General features: G+C 42.4%; 1 protein-coding gene across 7 annotated transcripts in view; it reads left to right on the forward strand.

Annotated features, from left to right (window-relative positions):
- The window catches only part of LOC101158464 (rap guanine nucleotide exchange factor 1), a 43763-nt gene that overhangs the window by 20800 nt on the left and 1914 nt on the right, over positions 1-21049 (forward strand). The window contains exons 4-26 of one of the 7 annotated variants that reach the window (XM_023961164.1): positions 1327-1483; positions 1585-1673; positions 1756-1911; positions 2863-2913; positions 3450-3564; positions 3640-3820; positions 4282-4809; positions 6786-6988; positions 9029-9190; positions 12240-12386; positions 12864-12956; positions 15156-15241; positions 15524-15629; positions 16252-16327; positions 16617-16701; positions 17221-17313; positions 17559-17744; positions 18864-18948; positions 19612-19706; positions 19794-19872; positions 19966-20067; positions 20154-20251; positions 20329-20457. In XM_023961164.1, the coding sequence (XP_023816932.1) occupies positions 1327-1483; positions 1585-1673; positions 1756-1911; positions 2863-2913; positions 3450-3564; positions 3640-3820; positions 4282-4809; positions 6786-6988; positions 9029-9190; positions 12240-12386; positions 12864-12956; positions 15156-15241; positions 15524-15629; positions 16252-16327; positions 16617-16701; positions 17221-17313; positions 17559-17744; positions 18864-18948; positions 19612-19706; positions 19794-19872; positions 19966-20067; positions 20154-20251; positions 20329-20457 (3102 nt within the window). The remainder of the gene's footprint in view (positions 1-1326; positions 1484-1584; positions 1674-1755; positions 1912-2862; positions 2914-3449; positions 3565-3639; positions 3821-4281; positions 4810-6785; positions 6989-9028; positions 9191-12239; positions 12387-12863; positions 12957-15155; positions 15242-15523; positions 15630-16251; positions 16328-16616; positions 16702-17220; positions 17314-17558; positions 17745-18863; positions 18949-19611; positions 19707-19793; positions 19873-19965; positions 20068-20153; positions 20252-20328; positions 20458-21049) is intronic. The other 6 variants (XM_023961166.1, XM_023961165.1, XM_023961167.1 and 3 more) reach the window with 6 other exon arrangements.

A 21049-nucleotide genomic window follows, 5' to 3' on the forward strand; every position in this document is an offset into this window, starting at 1 on the left:
TGCTGTCCGTGTTACCAGCTCAGTGGCCTAGTGGGAGAGCGTCCGGACAGCAAAGCTATTCTATCCAGTGGGCTAAAACTTCTCTGGTCACTTTCAGTTAAAAAAATAAAAATAAAAAAATACTTCCAAAATCAGTGTAGTAGTTGTGAGCAAGACCAAGAGCAGAGCAACCCCTACCACCCCCAACCTAACATTACTGGTGCCGAAAAATCAGAAAATGCAACAATGCATCAGAAAAATGCAACAAGAGCCTTCTAAAAACACCAGAAATACAATTTCTAATCCGAGTGGGTCTTTAAAACGTCACAGTTCACTACTTCACTACTTCACTTTCCTATTTAATCATAAATAGGAATCATAAAAAAGGGACTGAAGCATTATGTTTGTCGATAAACATAAAAAATAAGGTTACAGTTCATGCAACAACAGAGCCGAATTATCAATGTAACAATTATGCCACATACATATAATAAAAATACTACGCCTATTCACAAAAACATGCATATTTGCTAATACACACATTCATTTGGCTTGTATCTCACACTTATTTGACTTTTCAACAATAGCCGAAACGTTTTCGCAGTATTTACTACTATAAAACATTTAACCAAAATATTCCTAAAGTTTGTTCCAAAACAGAAGGACATCTCCATTTTACATTAGTTTTTTATCTGCTTAATTCAAACATAAAAATACCACTCCTATTATGATATAATGTTCCTCTCTTCTTTTAAAAATGGAATGCACTCTCAAACTACTTTTAGAGACCGCAAACAAAATTTCCAACGTTCTTACATGCACAATATCCACCACTAACAAACAGTGCTTCCTGTCTTTAATCGTCATCAGTTTTAATTGTTTCTTTATCTTGCATTAATTTTAATTTGATCCATTTCTTTTCTCCACACTTGATCTCATGTAAGTTACAGTTACTGTTTACTGAAATCATGAATGAATGCTTTCTGAAGATAATCAATCATTAATATTCACTTGATTTTGTAACTTGAAAAGAATCTAACGCATCAGAACCGGATTACAAAATCTATGTAAAACTATAAAAAGAATTGACTCGCTATTATATAAGATCACTTCTTCCCACTCCTTTTTAAGCAATAAATCAAGCTCTACTTGACTTTAGTTTATGATCACTACATTTAATCAAGCAAATGTGACTCAAGTGTGTGTGGTTTTTTTTCTATCTATGCATTTTAATTTTTTATTGTATTGACTACAATGCTTTAAATCAGTCAATCAATCTCGCCACATTTTGTCTTACAATTGTTTTAATAGCGTCCTGTTTATTGATGTCTCCCCTCTCGTCAATAGTACGGCGCTGACTTCCTGCCACAGCCGCGTCTACCAGAGTTTGGGCAACCTCATCCGTTGGGCCGACCAGGTCATGCTGGACGGCATCGACTTGGAGGACAAGGAGAACGTGGCAGCTGTCACCAGTGTCATCAAGGCAGTGCTGGATGGAGTCAAGGTGGGCCTTTCCCTGCCAGAGAGCCTGTAGGACGTGTTAACATCAATCTGTGTCGCATTCATTCAGAAGGCTGAAGCTGCCTGTGTCTGTCTCAAAAATAGGAGCTGGTGAAGCTGACCATAGAGAAACAGGAGCAGCCATCGCCCACCACCCCTAACAAACCGGCACCACCTGTTGCCCCAGCGGAGAGGTTAGAGCAAAGCATGCTGGGATGAGCAGACTCAATCAGAGCAGTTAATTAACTCGCTCTCTCTGCTTTGTGTGCACAACAGTGTGTCATCGGAGACGCATCTAATAGATCGGGAGCAGGAAGTCTCAAAGAAGGCAGCACCAGCTGCTTCTCCTGCAGAGTCTGCCCCTGAATTGGCAGATGAGGATGTGGCCCCTCCCAAACCCCCGCTTCCAGAAGCCAAAATTGCCGAGCTTAGGTGAGGATGTTGAATTGTGGAGAAGAAATATTACACATTTTCTTTGCATGTTCTCGTTTCGGAAGTCTAAACTTGTGGATTCAGGTGGTTTATCAAATGTTTCAGTTAGGAGGCAGCTTCAATGAAAGATTACCCACAGTGCTTAGGAGTCATGTCCATTTTCTGGGGGACTTTTGGAACTTTTTAGGAAATGACTGGATTCATGATTTCCCTTTTTTTTTTACTTTCTGTTGTGCTCACATGAGTTGGTCCTTCATTTATTTCGTTCACACACAAAAAAAAAACGTCTAAGAGAACGTACGCAAAATTCTGTTTAAAGACCCACACTGATCGTCTTTGATCTATTTTAGAAGCATTCCAAGCGGTCTTTTATATTTTGAATATGCTGTTTTTGGCCAAAAACAAAAAAACCCTGCTTTGTTTTCTTGAGCATAGTTTCTGCAGAGCAGAAGTAGTTCTGTCTACGTGTTCTTCTGCCAACTTAAAGCCCTTCTCAACCCCGACCTAACATCACCGGTGGAAAAAAAAAAATAACTAGCAATATCAGAGCCATTCAGATCTATACTTTGGAGCCAAATGCCAGCTCAGAGGAGAAAAACAAAGACGTACATTAATCTAGTCTGCAGGTGGATGCATCAGAATGGAGTGGAGCATGGAGTTTGTGGACTGTCCAGCGTATTTTACAGCATAGAATAAATAAGTTTTGAATAAATAAATAATCAGAACTGGGAATTTTACGCTTACTTTTATTAATATATGTCATGTTAAAAACTTCATAAACACAATTTTCATCAGAGTGGGTCTTTAATCTTTTTTCCGATCTTTATTATTTTGGCTTTATCACACTTGAGGTTTAAAATCGTGATCATTTTGTCTGTTGCTCTTCCTCCTTCCTCACTCTTTGTGATGTGTCTCTTTCATCCCTGGTCTCCCTTTGGATTCTGGGAGCAGAGCGCAGTTGAATGCTGACGCTGGCCAAAGGAGACCCTCTCAGAAGGAGAAGTATGTCAGCCCATGGGTTCATCCAGTTCCATAATAACATCCCACCCTCGAACCCCATGAAGCTTCTGAATTGGATGAAAGCTGTCGACTTGCATGTTTGCATCCCCCCTTCCAATGTTTGTGTCCTTGTTTCCTGGAGAGCCCATCATCCAATCAGGGGTGGTCGAGTGCATGACTGTGTGTGACTGACCTACGACGTGTCATTTCGCAAGTCTTCATATCGTGGTCGCTTGAGTTCGCTCCTGCCCCCCAATCCTAAAATTGACTCCCTTAGAGTGTTTCGGTTTGACAGGTGGGATGAAGTCATCTCATCGCAGACAGAGGCTAACATGAAACGCCCTCAGTTTCACCTGGCTGTGCTGCCGGAGGGCTAATGTTCATGTTTTAAAGTGGGCCTTTGTGTGCGTACATGTGAAGTGGCTGTTTTTCGTTCTTGCCTGGTTAACTTTGCTGATTTAAACACCGGTTGGCCATTGTTGTTGTGGTTTTAGCGCCTTTTGTTACAGTTCCGTTTGTGTGCCTTTTGTCTGTGACAGCCCACCCCCAGCTCTTCCTCCCAAGAAGCGCCAGTCGGCCGCTTCGCCAACGCCCGTGGCAGTGGTTGCTCCAATGACCCGCGGCTCCAGCTTGCCATGCAACGACCACAGACCGGTAAGACACGAACTTTGCGGTGTATGTCGCTGCAACGAACGGCGAGAAGATGTTACACTTCCTGTGTTCCTGTAGGGGTATGAGCAGGAGTTCCACCAGCGGCGTTTCTCCGGGGGGAGCCATTCCTACGGTGGAGACTCTCCTCGTCTGTCTCCGTGCAGCAGTATGGGAAAACTCAGCAAGTCTGATGAACAGCTGTCCTCCATGGAGCATGACAGCGGGCAGTGCTCTCGAAACACCAGCTGTGAGACGCTTGGTAAGAATTCACTGATGTATAGAAGTCCTTATCTTTTTTTAATAAGTCATTTAAAGAAAACAAACAATTCTTTAGGAGGAAAAAGCTCATATTTATGGCGAAAAAAAACATAAAACCTGTTTAGCTGTACAGCTTTGAAGCAAACTGGTTTAAATGGAAATCGTCATGGTTTTATGGAGTCCTCACATTCTTCAAACATATCAGGGTTAATTATTGGGTTTATCAGGGTTTATTATGATCAGGGTTTATTATGATTGGACATTTATTGCGCATATAAACAGGTTTGAGGAGTAACTAATTTACAATTATAAATGAGGTTTTTTTTGTTCTTTTCGTCTGTTAATTTGCTGTTCGTTGATGAACAATTGAGGAAGAAAAATGTTTCTAGACGGATCATCTTAGATAATGGTTTAGCTTGAGAACATGATCATAATTTTTTTTTTCTCTCCTTTTTTTTTTAGATAACACAGAGAGCTATGACCCGGATTATGACTTTCTTCACCAGGACTTGTCTGTCGGGGATAATCTCCCTCCAATCCCAGTAGGGGGCTGCCTCAGCCCCCTGCCTGAGTCTCACAGCGAATCCTCGTCCCCTGTTCCCGGACAGCATCCCTCCCATCCCCGCTTTAGCGCTCCTGCACCCCAGCAGTGTGAATATTGGACCCCCCAGCCTAATCACACTAACCCCCTACAGTCTTCGCGGATCAGCGCTCCCCCAGCCCTGCCCTTGAAAAAGCGCCGCAGCACCCAAACGTCGTCCTTCTCCTCCTCTGACGGAGGGAGCAGGGTGCCGTACGAGCGGTATCCGTCCCAATATGACAACCTGTCGGAGGAAGAGCTCCACCCCACACCCCCGTTCCCCCTCTTCACCCCCATCTCACCCATGCCCCAGACTAACGGAGGCGTGTTTGTCTCCCAGTATGTTGCCAGTGAGAATGCAGATGTTCCCACCAGCCCACCGCCGCTGCCGGAGAAGAAAAGCAAGCACAGTAAGAAAGGGGGAAAGGTGGGGCTGGAGACGTAAGGGGGGAGGGAAAGACCCTTTAAATGAGATGAATGAAGGGCAGGGGAGCAGGAAACAAAGAGCGATGCAGAAATTTGAGTGGAGGAAAGGAAAGGAGCATTTCGTCATCAGCTCAATACGGCAAAGCTTCAGTCAGGGAATTATTCAATAGACGGGAAGTGATTCCGAGGATGTGCCACAATGGTTCTGGCTTCGGGGGCGCAGAGGGCAATATTTGGTCATTTCCTCCTCACCAGCTCCAGCATTATGTCATTCATACAGTCAGCCCTTCCTGGCTGTTGAAACACCTCAACCTGTTTCTTTGGAACAGCTTGGTCATCTGTACTAACATGATGACAATTGCAGCAAGGCTCTGGCTGCATCTGGGGAAGACGGAACTGTTATCCACTGCTGCCTCAACTTCACAGAAAACCTCCAAATGAGGTGTCTAGAGGTGTCATATTCATCGCGGGAGTTGAGTTCTAAAAATAACCAGCGATAGTAGAAATCTGTAAAGTCAGCTTTTTTTCTTACAGCAATTCTAGATGTTTTAAGGCTGTAAAAGTCCTCACTTTACTCATTTCTCAGACAAACATGAACATTTTTACACTTTTCTGTCTTGTTTGCAGTCTCAAAGTTAAAACCTTTCGTAGAAAAATAAGTCCAGTATTAAAAATAAAAACAAAGATCTTGCGATTCAAGGTTTATATGGAATGCATTCTATACAGGCGACACGGCACGGAGGAAATTGATTGGCAATAGTCTACGGGCAATCTGGATGCGTTTTTAAAACGTTCACTAAAAGTTACACAAAAGACAGCAAGACCGTGAAAGGTGAACTTTATTATTGCGGGGGACTTGGAATGCACCGAATATTCAGCAACCAAATGTATTGGGCTGAATATTACAAAGAAAAAGCCACTTGATGTCATCGACGGGAGTGTATTACATTTAGGGCGATTAGTGGCGTGTGATGCAATGACGCAATCAAAGTTTGATCAATGAGCATCAATTCTCTCCTGCCTTCCTTAAAATGTTAGCAGTTTGGAGGTTTTCTAAGGTGATATGAGAGCATTGACTGTATATGAGAACTGGACCGAGTGACCCCTCCCCCTAGCGTTCCAAACAGGAAGTGCCTGCTGACTCCAAGGAGCCAGAATGCCATAGACTTCTACTGAGAAAGAAACAACTATTACTCAGTTATTCTATTGGTTAGAATGACCATTCTTGCTTTCCTACCTTATTTAAGAGGATCCAGATTTTTTCTTCAAAATATATTTTTTCTGCTTTCAAGTGGTAGGGGCGTAGACTTCCAATAAACTCACTCCTGATAGGTGAGAATGGTTGCCATAGAAATGTTGACTCAGACGACTCGGACCAATCACGGCTTACTGACGATTTCTGGTTCCAACATGACAACATCTGTGATGCGGAAAAAAATGGCAACTGAATTGACTTTATTTAGTTGGAATTCCATTCTCTATGGATGAAGTGACACTCAGTCAGTCCAGTTCTCATATAGTTAGTGGTTAAAAGCAACAAAAGCACTGCAGTTTGCTGCAAATGTGGAACTATCGATCAACAGTTTGCATTATTTGCCTATCTTTTAGAGTTTCTACTGTTGGAATTATCCTAATATAAATGAAAAGCACAGACATACTTACTTGGAAGGCTACTGGAATGATACAATTACATGAAATAAACATTTACTTTATTTTTTATAATATTTAAAAAAATAAAGAAAAATTCAACATCCATTTTTGAGATCCAGTAACTATTCAGTATTCAGCCTAGCGTTTTCATTTCTGTTCGGCTTTGGCCACAAATTTTCATTTCCCTTTGAGGGACCACCGTCTTGCACGGAACTATAGTTGGTACTGGGGTTTTTTTGTTTTTGTTGTTTAAAAGCTGTCAGTACGAAGAATTGAAACTTCATCTGCTTTATATTCCTTCTTTCTCCAGTCCTTCAGTACATGCAGTTTGTAGAGGACTACTCGGAGCCGCAGCCCTCGGTTTTCTACCAGATGCCTCAGAGTGAAAGCATATACGAGCAGCGCAACAAGCGTTTCCAGGAGGTCTGTGGCTTCAATGACTCTTTCAGCAGCACTGACTCGGTTCAGGAGCCTGTGCTGCCTCCAGCTTTGCCACCAAAACAAAGACAGCTGGTAAGGAAAGCCCCTTTAAATGCTGCCATTTGAGTTGACATTCATTGATGAAAGGAGTCTGGTTTTTATGCACTATATCCAACAAAGTGCCACGTAAGCCGCATTGAAAAACGTCTGGATTTGCTTGTTTGAACCTGTAAAGTTGTGGAAGAGAAATTCCCAATCAAGTGTTCATTCTGATGGCGTCAGGAAAACACGCCGTCTTTACCTTTTCCCGGTCAAAGAACGAGTATTTAGGAATGCAAAGTGTGATCCGGACTGCACCTAAAGGGCATTTCCGCTGCAGTTCTCCTCCTTTTTCTCTCGGTGCTTTGTCTGTCTTGTTATCTCCTCACCTTTTCAACCCCCCCTCTCTCTATCTCTCTGTTTGTGTTTTCTTGTTAGAGGCAGATAAAAACCAGGCTTTATCAGCCCCCACATCAGATCCAGTGCACCTATCTTAATCTGGGGTGGCGTCTAGGTTAATTGAGACAACTGTCTGTCAGTGAGTCAATGGATGGGGAGAGAGTAGAGGAGGTCACTGCAAATCACATCAAGTTTAAAGCCACACTTTCACTGTGATTGGCACAAAAACGTCTTGGTACATATTTGTGGTTTAGCTTAACTTTGTGCATCTGTAAAGACCATCAATCTGTCTCTACACTACGGTGGCCCTGAAGTTCAAATCGCACCAACAAATCCCTTTGATGCAAAACCATATTAAAGATCACAACAATTAAAAAAAGCAAAACAAATAATCCAATTCCAGAAACCAAAACACAATTCCAGGAAATTAAAGGGGGAATAAATGGAATGTTTCGAAAAACAAAAGTAATTTCCAGAAATCAAAGTGAAATGTTAAAAAATGAAAAATTGAAACCGATAAAGGTAGGTACTTTGGAAAATGCTCAAACGTCTTCACCAATCAGCAATGCTCCACAATATCTACCTTTTCCTGTTTCTTATTGTGTTTCATTTTTTAACATTTCATTTTGAATTTTTTTTGGAATTTTGTTTTGGTTTCTGGAACTTCCGTCTTGGTTTTTAGAAGGTAATCCTGTTTCTTTATCATTTGGTTTGCTTTTTTTTTTATTGTCTTGATCTTTAATGTTTTCGTTGGTGTGATTTGCACTTCAGGTTCACCGTATCACACGGTCCTTGTGACACAGATGAGTCTTTCAACATTTTCTCCATAGCTGTCCTTTTTAGAAACATACAGGCTCACAAAAGGTCTGACAAACAGGTGACTGTGATCTGTGGCTGGCCTGAAGCTTTGCAGTCATATTGAGAACAGCACTTCTGTGGCGGTGAGTGATGATGCTCCTCTCCGGGGTATAATGCTGTCTCCTATCCTATGAAAAAATAGCCTTTCTGGCCGAGTTGCAGCATACCCAGGCCACCCCTCCTGTCTTTTGTCCTCTTTTTGCCACCACATCTATTTTGTGGTCATTATTTTATCTGAATCAACAGTCACTCTGTGCTTATCTGTGCCGCAGCCATGATTCCTAATCTGGCTCCATGTTTTGGATTTGATGAGCTCGTGGCCCAGTGGAATAAGCCTGTTTGCCCCTGCATAAACCCGTGTTAAAGGCTTACATGCTTTGGCGACTTTACACGGATTTGAAAAAAAAAAAAGTAATTCCAGCTGCTGTGTAGATGAAGAAAAATGTGGGAGGGAAAACCCAAAGCAGAACATATTGGCTGAGTTTGGTCCACGTTTTAGTTGGCCTGGTTTCTGCAAAGCCTTCAAAGCGAAGGACAGTAGAAGCTCCGAGGAGACATCAGTGTGGAAAACGGTCTGCGTTCCCTCAGTGCATCAGATGCACGTCTTCTCATTAAGGTTTCATGGGAAGAATACTTCCCCTCTTTCTGTTGTATTTATATCCATTAGCTCCTCTTTATTTAACATGAGATCTCCTCAGTTTCCACTATTTTTCTGCTGAACTAAATCTGACATAAATCTGCTGTTTTCTTCCTACTGTAATGAAGCTGTTCCCTCTTTCTCTTCTTTTTCTCTTCCTCTTTCTTTAACCTTCGGTTCCACCCATTTTCCTTCCTTAGGCCTCCCACTCCTCTTCTCCTTCTTCCTCCTCCTCCTCTTCGCTCTCCTGCCACCTCCCGCCGTCTGTGGCGGCCACGGAGGAGGCAGGCTCTGGGCTGGGCCTCAGCATGTCCGTCTCTAATTCCTACCTGAACGGCCAGGCGTCTTTGGCCACACCCACGGTGAGTCTCCGCCCCTCCCCTCACCCAGCTATACGATCGCTCCCATCATTCTCTTTGGCGTGGGTGCCACGAGCCGCCGTGACCCGTGTGGGATCCAGTGTGTTCATCTTTGAAGTTTCTGACAAGGTTATGCCTGAAAGTTTATGACTTTAGTTTTTATGTGGTCTCTTAATTTGTGCCTCTAGCGAACCCCGTGTATATTCAGGCTCCAGGGTTATTGTTTTTTTTTTTTTTTACTTTTTCATTTTCTATTTGGATTCTTTCATACAAACATGGGCATAATTGTTGGTGACCATCTGCTAATGAAAGGAAAACCCACAAAGGTCAAGGAAGTCACTTTAGGTTTGGATTGAGTTATTTAGTTTTACCTTTTTATCCAAAACTTGAAACTTTTAAAAGTAATAAACAAGAAATAAAACCAATCGATGAAATTCAGATGGAGCCTTTTAAGTTGTCTTTTAAGAGAAAAAAAGTAACTTGTTGATAGTAACCGTTTCAAAATTCTTCTCCCTAACTGCTGGGATTTCTGCGCCTATCAACAGCTACTTTAGTTCAGTCTTTACAAGCAAAATGCTGCGTTTAAGGCTTTAAGGCCTTCTCCAGCTGTCATCTCTTTCTACAGATGTTCAGCAGAGTTTAAAGAAAACCACACGGCCCGGTATTTTACTCCTAACCACACTTTTTGGGTGTTTTTATCTGTCTGCTTTGGGTCAGAATCCTTTTGGAGGACCTATGACCTGCAACTGAGACCAAACTGTCCTCCCCACTAGGCAGCTCATTTCTCTCCAGAATGCCTTGATATTCCTGTGATTTTTATCTCAATTCATCCTACAAATTCAAGACAAGACACCTTAAAGACGTCAGATTTTTTCATAATAAAGTGGGACTGAAATTTGCCACAGTGCATGTACTTTACCTTGGCTTGAATTTGCTTAAATGATGTTCTGGGCTGTCTGGTATATGTGTCTCATCATCCATTTTTCTCCAGCAGTGCTTAACCTTTATAATAAGATGTAAAGCTGCAAATCAAACAGCTTGAAGGTGCTCTTGCAGCCTTTAAAGTCCCACTCTCATTAAAATCAGTTTTTTTTGTGTTTTTAACATGCTCTTGTGGCATTTTCCTGATGATAGAGGACATGTATAAAGAAAATTAAGCTCAATATAGCATTTCTGGGTATTCCTTTATTCAAATTGTTGTGAATCAGGAGCAAACGCCCTTGGTAAAAGATTGTATTTGTGACGTTGAAAAGTTCCCCGCTATGCTCTGCACTGGGGAGAGGAAGGGGGGTGGGGTTGCTATGCACCAACGGTCCTGTCCACAACTCACAGGTGATTTTCTTTAAAAAAAAAAAAAAAAACCTGCTGTCGCTCTGTAGAAACGAAACGCCACCAGTTTATCAATTTTGCCTCAAAGTGGCATTATCATATTCAAAAGAGCATTCCATAAAAGACCTAAAAGGTTGACCGAAGTAGTGCTTTAAGGATGAGACAACTTCTCCTTTTGAGACTATTGTCACTTTTGAATGGGAAGACCGGCTGATTACAAGCTAGAAGATGATATGATGCAGTTTTTTTTCAAGTTTATCCTTACTTGTTCCAACGGTTTTAACAAACAAAAATTATAATCAATCATTTTTTTTTGTTATTGTTGGTTAATTTCCTGAGTAACATTTCCATTTATGTCTGCATTTATCAGTCTAAAGACATTTCAGTGTCCATTGTGGGTTTTTCTTTCATGGTTCCAACAATTCTGCCTACCGGTGTATATTGTGTGCTTTTGCGTCAGTGTGTGCAGTGGTGTGTGTGTGTGTGTGCGCAGTGCTTGGCCAGCCACCATTGTGTGTGTGTGTTTACTTGCTGCACTGAAGCATTCCTCCACATGACAGGGAATTATTTGACCCTCTCCTGAGTTTCAGCTTTGCTCACAGATACAGCCCTTCATTGTGTGTTTGTTGCAGCCAATTAAAATATCTAAGGAAGTTATCAAGCCTGTGAGGTCATAAATGTAACCTCCTGGTGGTCAGGAAGGAATGTTTCAGCCATTAGGGCTTTCTTGTGAATGGATTGGTTTGTGGTCAGTCTGTGCTATCATCGGTATGGGGCTGATCTGACCCTAAGCAGCTGTGTCGTCGGTATTTTTGGGAGAGTTGACCCACAATGACCCCATGATGTGCAAAGACACGCTAAGATATGGTGCGGGTCTCCCTCAGGACATCTAAAGAGGAATGCATCGCCAGATGAACTTGATGGAAAACACATTTCCCTCTTTTTTTCCCCCCAATCGTCTCTTTCTGCTCTTCTTCATCCTCCAGTGACGGCTTCTTTTCACATTTCTCATGCTTAGCGCAGACTCGCCTCTGTCCCGTAAACCTCTCCCATATTGTGGAATGTTTGCATTCCCGAGTTCCTTGAGTCTCCGGGATTGGTGGAGAATTAGGGAAAGCAGGCTTCATTAGAAATTTTTGGAGTTTGACTTACTGGGGGGGGGGGTAGTGATAGTCCATGCATGAACATCTGTGTTCCTTGTGTGTGTCTGTGTATGTGTGTATGCGTGCGCAGTGTTTATCATTGATTTGTGTCTGCATGGCTCCATGCTGGTATGCTGCAACAGCGCTGGTATGTGAAACGGGTTGTAACAGGTTAGAGATCCAGCTCATCTGGCACGAATCTCTTCCCCTGGTCACTTTTTTTTGTTTTTGCATATTAAAACATCCTTTACATCTTTTTTTTTGTGTCTCTTATTTAAATGATTAGTTTTATTCTATGTTGTCTCATGACAAAAAGTGTGTTGTTGCTTTTTTCCTGTTGCGTCTGTGTGTGGTAAACTTCATGTCCAGGCACATCACTTCCCGTAGTTCGGTGTTTAATGAAGGTGTTTAAGAATGAGGTGAACGCTCCTCCTCCTCCTCCTCCTCCTCCTCCTCCTCCTCCTCCATCATACCTCCTATTGTTCTGTTTCTGTCTGCCTTCTTCGCTCTGATCTCTCAGTTCCTTCCATTCTTTTTTACTTTTCCTCCTTTCCTGCTTTCACTTTTTCTACCAATCACAGAGCTTGGAGCAGGTTGCCCTGACCAATGCCACCGCTCTGGATGGCAGCGGGGGCGGCCCCATCGGTTCCGTGGCCGGCTCAGTGGGCTCTGTGGCTGTCTGTCTTCCCTCTGAGTCTTCTCTCACTGACTCTCTTCACACCTCAGCGGTGAGCTTTTGAAAGGACAGATGCTGGAAGCAACCGAATAGTTCTTTAAAGACCAAACAAAAAAAACTCAAATCTTCTCAGCAGTTCTAAGTCAGATATAGCAGCTGTTTTGGTGTTTCTGTGTTACTCATATAAAAAATATGGTGACTCATTTTGCTCTGTGGCATCTTGTTGTCATTATCACGGCCCACAAACTGTCTGCTGTCTGATTATTGGTCTTAAAAGAATCCCAGTGGAGCATGTTGCACTGCATGTTCTTGCCAGTAATTACTGTTACTTTTACAAACCGTGCACTCCGGTGCCACCTGGTGGTCACACCAAGGCACAGCTGGGACACGCACGGCTTTGTGTAGAATACCAGACCTCGGCTAGCTGCTTTTCCTCCGCCTCAGTCCCACTTTGACATTTGCTGCACTCTTAGTGAAGGCGCCTGTCCGCTTCACGCCTCGGTTTGTGTCCCCCCCTCTTTTCTCGTAGAGCGAGAGCGCGAATGACGAGGGCGGGGAGGGGGAGTATGTCAACTTGTACTCGTCAAGCCAGGCCAATGGGGAGCTGCCTCTCTCCCTCAGAGTAAGTAGCTGTCTGCCCCCCTCCCACCCACCTGGGTGAAAGGTCAATTCCATTTGGGCGTCCCGTCACCTCAGGGTATGAATCAATTCCAATGCAGCGAGGGATGTGAGGCTGGGAGGCCCGCTCAGCCGCCACATGTCGCACTCATGTGTCGCGCTGAGCGAGCCGGTATTGATTCATCTCCTGGATGAACGGCGCTAAAAATGGAATGCCAGTTTAGCCAAACCTGACCGAGCATGACCTGGGGTTCTCAGGGTGGACTGTAAGTGTGTGCTGCTGTTGTGTTTAGTTGTTTTTGACTGGTGACTGTTGTCTCTCTGGCTGCTCTTTGATAAACACTAACCCGTGTTCTAACTGCTGGCTCCAAAGGGGGTCTCTGTGCAGGCTTTCCCTTTTCCCTCCTCTATGCTGTGCACCCACAATGCATCTGTGGCATCTCTCTGATCTTTTGTGTCTGGGTTGTATTTTTAGGGGGTGCATTGTTGGCACGATCTGATGCTGTGTTTGTGTTTATGTAAGAGAGACTTCAAACCTGGTATAAATTAATTTAAAAATGCATTTTTTTAAATCACTTCTAGTCCACATGAAGTCGTACTGGGAATAAAAAGGAAGAAATGTGGACAACATTGATGTTTCACACTTATAAACACATACGCGTTAAGTCCTCTGCTCATTGAAGAGTCAATACACGAAGAAAATAGGATGCAGTTTTATTTGTGAGGAAGAAGCTGAGGAGAAGCATCAATTTTAAATGTCATGTATGCAATCAAAGCTACTGCTACGTTACAGCAAGAAGACGCATTAAAGGCCCACTCCGAAGAAAATTGTTCTTGTGACATTTTGCTGAAGATGGAGGACACACATAAAGAAAATAAAGCTTAAAGTCCCCCTCTGATGCAAATCCTGTTTTTTTTTAGGTTTTGACATGTACGTGTGGCCTTTTAAAATCAGGGGAACTTTTTTTTTTTTATTATTGCCTCCATGAAAATAACATCAACAGACTGTTCAGGGTGTATCCGCCTTCGCCCGACAGTAGCTGGGACGGCTACTGTTGGGCGCCATGCAGCTGAAATCGCACCGCAGGACCTCAGATTGCGTCTGTACTATTGACTGAACATTGAAACTGGCCGCCGCTACAGTGCGAACGGCGTTCCCTGTGAACGCAGCTCAACCGTAACCTGTAATCCTAAACTCCCAAATTGCTAGAATTGTTAGATTTGGGGTGAGAGAGGCTATAAGCCAGCAGGAGAGCATTTAAACAAATAGATGACTGGAAGTAGGGGCGGGCTTACTCCGCATCAACAGTCCCGCCCACAACTCAGGGGCACATTAAACTACTGCGGCTCTGCAGAGACTAATGTCCTGAGAAAATGACACCGATTTCTTTGGATTTTGGCTAAAATGGACATCATCATAATAACGCTTTTAAAATAGATGAAAAGATGATCGGAGTGAGACTTTAAGGGTATGTCTTAAAATGTAAACACTGCATATTTTTGATGCTTTTACTTATTTATTTGTCTGCAGGTTTGGTCTTTGCCTAGAAAAGCACAGACTGGAATACCTACTCGTATGAAAAAGAAATTGCTGCTGTGTTGAGACTGGCCTTGCATTGACGTCAAGGTTAAAAGCTTCTGGAAATGCAACATCAGAAATCTCTGCAGCTCCGTTTATTTTAGGCTCGGGGATATCAAATGGCTGAGTCGTCTAGGAAAAAAAAAAGATCTGGGTGTCCAGTTCCAGGAATTTCACGATTCTGATGGTTTTTGTCACAGAACGGATGCTGTTTCGATGCTTCACTGTAGTATCTTGACACCTTTTTGCTGAATAATGTTTGGGATATTTAGGAGTTGATGCTTTGATAGTAAAACTTTTTTGTCCAAACCTTTTTTTTCTTTTCAATTTGCTTTATAAGCTAGCCAGGAATGTTGTAGTTTTAGAACAAAATGTTTGTGTTCTGTGCAGTTTCTACCTTCCTAGTGTCCAGTTCCTGGGTCCATCACTAATCTGTTTGCTGGTTCTTCTTCTCTCTTGATAAGGAAAAACTTTTTTTCACCCTGTATTGTTCCTTCCCTGCACCAATGTGATGCACGGGTTCCTGGTGGTTTATCCCCCCCCCCCCCCCCCCCTGCAGCTTTCCTCTTCATTGCATACCTTTCTGAAGTGCATTCATTTTTTTCTTCCTCTCCTCCTCTTTAGGAAACGATTGCAGCTGATGATGCTCTTCAAGACCCCACCCCTCATATGGCATCCAGCAACAGCAAAGAGGCTCTGGCCAAAGAAAGGTGGAGTCATTCTCATGCAAACGCCGGCCTGCTTTGAGATGGTGTTTTCTAAATTAAGCTTTGCAGTTTACTGGTAATGATGTCATGTATGAGTCATTAGATCCCTTTTTACAGCGTTTCTATCTCCTGATGTGGGGCAGTTCCATACAAAGTCTTTGTTTTTGAGGAGCTTCATTTTGCTTAACTATTTATGTTGATTGTAGTTTCATATTTATTTTCATAGTTGGGGTGGATGTGATTCCATTGACCTTAATGGAGGATTTTATTTGTGTGTTTTTTTAGGAGGCAAAAGAACTCTGAATTGGTCGAAAGCGACGAGGAAGACGTGGATGAGCTTTCCCTCATTGATCACAAGGAGATCATGAGCAGGATAACACTAAAACAAGAAGTACGAAGGCCCTTTTTAAGACGTGTCCTCAGACAGAACCGCACAGCAGTGTTAGCACGCACAGTTGGCCTCACAGCCTGACTGGGAGTAAAGGTTGCTGCCAGTGAATCAGCTGTGAAATCAGACTGGGAGTTGCACTGCTGCCCCCTGGTGTTACATCTGTGAAACTACAGACCTCCCAGTCTAGTGCTCCCCCCTCCTTCTCCTCCTCTGTGTTGTGTGGTGCAGTCTGATGTACAGATATGGGGGGGGGGGGAGTGCACATCTCTCTGCAAGGTTAATGTGACGACAATGATTTACTTAAACGGAAGTAGAAAGCCTCATAAAAACAAAGCAGAAGTGATGCTTGTGAAGGCGTTTATAGGGTTTACAGAAAACGTGTTGCAGTGGAGGCGATTTTATCGCTCACAAGTCTGAGTTTTTCTTCGCCGTCAGAGGAGCTGGTGCAGGATGGGGAGGGCTGGTGGTGGTGGATAGGTGCAATATACTCTGATCAAGCCTGCATCACTTCACATCAACTCCCACCTCTCATGTGCTGCTCTCAGGCGGATTCACCTCCAAATCTGTTTGCTTCTGGGGCGCCTCTGTTTCCCGCTTGTCCTCATGTGTTTCTGTTCCTTAGAATGACGACGGCCCGGACGTTCGCGCTGGATCAGGAGACATCCTGCTGGTCCATGCTACAGAAACAGACCGTAAAGGTACACTGATGTGTCTTCAAATACTGCTACGCTTTTTTTAAGGGTTTCCTATCACTCTAAATGAAAAAAAAAACCCGATTCAATGTATTATTTCAGGAACAATTTCTTCCTTACTTTATAGTAGTGATGTTTATTCCTTTGCCAATAGCCTCTCCCTGTGTTGTTTTGAATGCTGGGATGCAGTCTGTCTTTGATGCTGTGCTGTCAGCCGTAATTACCTCACACTGGCTGCACATCAACTCAAATCTGCTGCTGTGTTCTGTTTGTTTTCCTTCTCTCTCTCTGATAGATCTGGTTTTGTACTGCGAGGCCTTTCTCACTACATATAGGACTTTTATAACTCCGGAAGACCTGATTAAGAAGCTACACTACAGATATCCTTTCCTTGATTATCCGGTGTGTCAGTCACTTTTTCTGTACGGCTGTTTTTCTGTCTTTAAATTGTATTGATCAAAAAAAAAATCCTGTTAGAATCACCTTTCTAGCAGGTGATTACAGAGTTTCAACTGTTTTATTTTCTTGAGGGTGCCTTTTGCCCATCTGTCTCTAAACAATGAGTTAAATAGCATATTTAGCCTCAGTCTGTTGTGACTTTTTTTCCTCCTACAGTCTGACATTTTCAAGCCGCTAAGTGGTTGATTGAGGACCTAATGAGCAAATTAAGTCCTCGTGAAACGTGTAAGTCCTGCTGCTTTTATTGCGGGGCTTAATGAGCGACGCAGCGGCGTCTGCGATCGCTGTGCAATGACGGATTTTGTTTACCCGGAGGAATGAGGCTGAAAGACGATTAAAGCATAAAACATGTCATTGTTGAGCTTTTTTTTATTGAAAGGTTTTGATGAAGCTCTGCTGGTGGGGGGAGTCATGTTTTTGATCCTTAACCACGAAAGCACATATACAACATTTTGTCACAGTCCAGACACCTTCAAGAAGCGCGTCAGCAAGAACACCTTCTTTGTCCTGGTCCGGGTGGTGGATGAGCTGTGGTGAGTTTGCGTGACATGAATCAGACGTGGTAAAATCATGACTGTTTATGTACTTTATAGAGTATTATTATCTACTGGAGCGTGTGGGGAATACAAAGCTGTGCAGAATGGTTCTGATAGCAGATGAAAGTTGTTAGAATGGAAATTCCACAGTATCTTTCGCTCTCATCTAATTGATTTAATGTTGAGAATAGGAGCATAAAATGGGCCATTTCCCTCATTAACTCACTACAAATGTCTTTCAGCTTGGTGGAGCTGACGGAGGACATCTTGAAGCAGCTCATGGACCTGGTGTTCACGCTGGTGTGTAATGGCGAGCTCAGCCTGGCCCGCGTGCTTCGCAAGAACATCCTGGATAAGGTGGAGCAAAGGAAGCTGCTACGCTACACTAACTCTCTGAAGCCCCTGGCTGCCAGAGGGGTCTCTGCAAGGTACTGAGCAAACTCTGCTCCATCAGGACACAAATATTTTTAAAAAATTGTGATAATACTTTAAAGAATCTGAAGTAGGGATGTCCAAATCTGACCACGTGATCAGAAATCAAGTGCAAGCTCCGGGAAAAAGTGATTAACAAAATAATAAAAGGAAAGTCAATAATCTCCCCAAAACCAATAAATGGTTGCATTGATATGATCATGAATACTCGTCATCATATTTGTTCTACAATATCAATTTTAAAAAGAAAATCATATTTGATGTTTAAGAATTTCTAAATGAGAGATGAATCACATCTGACCAAAAATTGTCTGAGAATACTAAAGCTAAAGCCATCAAACTTTCTCACAATTTTCTGACTAGTCCTCACCTGTTTTTACTAGTTAATAGTTAACCGTCTTGATTGTTCAAGATACTTTACTGAAGTGCACGGTTTAAGTGTTAAATTATAAAAGAAGGTTACTAAAAAAGAAAGGAGGGGCAACCTGGGTCTCTTAGTGAAATGTATTCATATTAAAAAAGTGTTAAAAAGTATCGGATCAAAATCAAATGACTCAGAAAAATAAAAAACTAATCGGGACATCCCTACTTCAAAGTGATGTTTTTGGTTTTTTTCCCTTAAAATAAACCAGAGTTCAGGTTTCTTCTGGTTCCCCCAGAGCTTTTTTTCCCCTTTTATATCTCAGAATTCATAAACTCAAAGTCTTTGAAAGTTAACTTTGTCCTTTAAAAACTTAGAAAAAGGGAAAAATAATTTTTTTTGAGAAGAATTTGTTTTGATAATTTTATAAAAATTTTGAGGTACAAATAGGTCAAAAGATGAGGAAAAATATGTGGTACAGGAAGACTGCCCTCTAGTGGATTTTTACGATTTTTGTAGAATTACGTTAACTAACAAATAAAAAGTATGAATCTTAAAGTGCTGACTTTGAAACTTCAATAAAAAAAGGAATCTCACAAAATCGTTCAGCAAATAACGGATTTTCTTATATATATAATATTAAAAAAATACGTAATATTGCTTATAGATTGTCTTTGAAAAGCTTGTGTTTTAATAAAGTGGAGTCATTTTTCTCACCTTCTGGCAAAAAATATTTGACTTTGTGTTTGAACAGGCCGGGAACTCTTCATGACTTCCGCAGTCATGAAATCGCTGATCAGCTCACTCTTCTTGATGCTGAACTTTTCTACAAAATTGAGGTAAGTCCCCCCCCCCCCCCCCCCCCCCTATATTACATATACTGATAAAGCAGTATATGTAATACTTATTTATATTTGTTTATTAAATCTTGATTACAAAAAAAAATCTTAAATTTCAGCCTTTTTTTCAGTGATGGCAGACGATACAAAAACTGTTTTCTATTGCTAAATGTAAGCAATCAAAGACGTGTTACTGGCCAACTCTAACTGGCTCCCACAACGTCTCTTCCTTAAACATTTTGTCTTCAAAGTGTTTTCTTGTGTTCAATAATAAAATCCCCCAAAGACGACTCCAACACCGAGTGTTGGAAAGTTTTGCTGCGTAATTTCTTAAAGGTTTCATAGTGATTTCTGTCCACATGAAGACAGAGGAGCCTTTTTAAGTGAATTGCATTATGGGTAAAATAATAAATACTTGAGAAAAAAGTGTGGATTGATTCAGATATGCATCAAACCACTTCTGCTCCAAATTTACTTTTTGTTTTCATTGCTGGAAACTGTACATTGTTTGTTGTTTATTTAAAAAAAAAAGTTCATCTTTGCAGCAAAATGAGATGCAAAACTTGTCATTTCATACAACAGTGAATTAATGGGAGAGAAAAAAAATTTATTTTTTTGCTGAGCTCAACGCCGGCTCAACCAACTTTCCTTCTTCTCTTCTAGATTCCAGAGGTTCTGCTTTGGGCGAAGGAGCAAAATGAGGAGAAGAGTCCCAACCTGACTCAGTTCACAGAGCACTTTAACAACATGAGTTATTGGTGAGGCGTGATGAAGGGCAGGAATAGATGACAGAACCTGAACCCCTCTTGATTTAATGTAACGCTCTCTTTCTGGACTCACTTCAGGGTCCGATCGCTGATAATTCAGCAGGAGAAAGCCCAAGACCGAGAGAAGCTGCTCCTCAAGTTCATAAAGATTATGAAGGTTAGACGTCTTCACGTCCAGAATGTCACTCGTTCAAAGAAGCTCATCTGTTTGTTACAGATGTTCACTTTGACTGTCTATTTTTCATTATAGCACTTAAGAAAGTTGAATAATTTCAACTCCTACCTGGCAATACTGTCCGCCCTGGACTCGGCCCCCATCAGGAGGTTGGAGTGGCAAAAGCAGACCTCAGAGGTGGGAGAATCCAGACGTTTGGAGCAGAAATGTTCGTCCCCCCCCCACCCTGCTGACACCTTTGTCACCTGTCTGTCACTCCTCAGGGACTGGAGGAGTACTGCACTCTTATCGACAGCTCCTCCTCCTTCAGGGCGTACAGAGCTGCTCTGGCTGACGTGGAGCCCCCGTGCATCCCATACTTGTGAGTGAGCGTTGGGGTCTAAACCCTCACAGGTTTGCTTTGGAGCTCCAGCTTGAATTCTTCTCGTTTCTTGGCAGGGGTCTCATTCTCCAAGACCTGACATTTGTACACCTGGGGAACCCTGACCTGATCGATGGGAAGGTCAACTTCTCCAAACGCTGGCAGCAGTTCAACATTCTGGACAGCATGAGGCGCTTCCAGCAAGTGTAAGGGCGCCTCCATCTATTTCAGATTACTGTTTTTTTCCCTATAGTTGTAGGAGCCAAAAAAAAGCATAAAGAAGACCATATAAACCATATATAAGTTTGGAGAAAAGTGCTACGCTTCTGAACACGCCCCCTCACGTCGTAATGCTGCGTTCACACCAAGTCAAATTTGCAACCCCTACCTCTTTTTAAAATTTGATGCTTGCCCAACACGCGTGTGGGAGAAGCTACCGTCATGTTTTAGGCTCATCGCTACACGGAAGCATCCACTGTACATCTCATTTACAATGCATGGAAGACACAGGTGACGTGAAGAAATGAAGTTTATTTACCTTGAAGAGTTCTACAAAAGCATCGATAAGCCTGTCTCCATGTCTGGGTTTTTGAAATCATTCCGTCTTTTTTTAATTTATTTTTTTTATGGTGATCTTTACCTTCAAATGCAGGAGCTGCGTCTGAATGACAGCACTTTCAGTGGTGCGTCCACGTTCCTTTGACCCAGATTAATGACGAGCTGTCCCGCATTAGTCAGAGGAAGGAAGAAATATAAAATCAAGAATAATACTGTCTTACACATTGTTTTCATTGGGTA

Source organism: Oryzias latipes, chromosome 12 (genome assembly GCF_002234675.1).
Source record: "Oryzias latipes chromosome 12, ASM223467v1".
NCBI classification, from domain to species: domain Eukaryota; kingdom Metazoa; phylum Chordata; class Actinopteri; order Beloniformes; family Adrianichthyidae; genus Oryzias; species Oryzias latipes.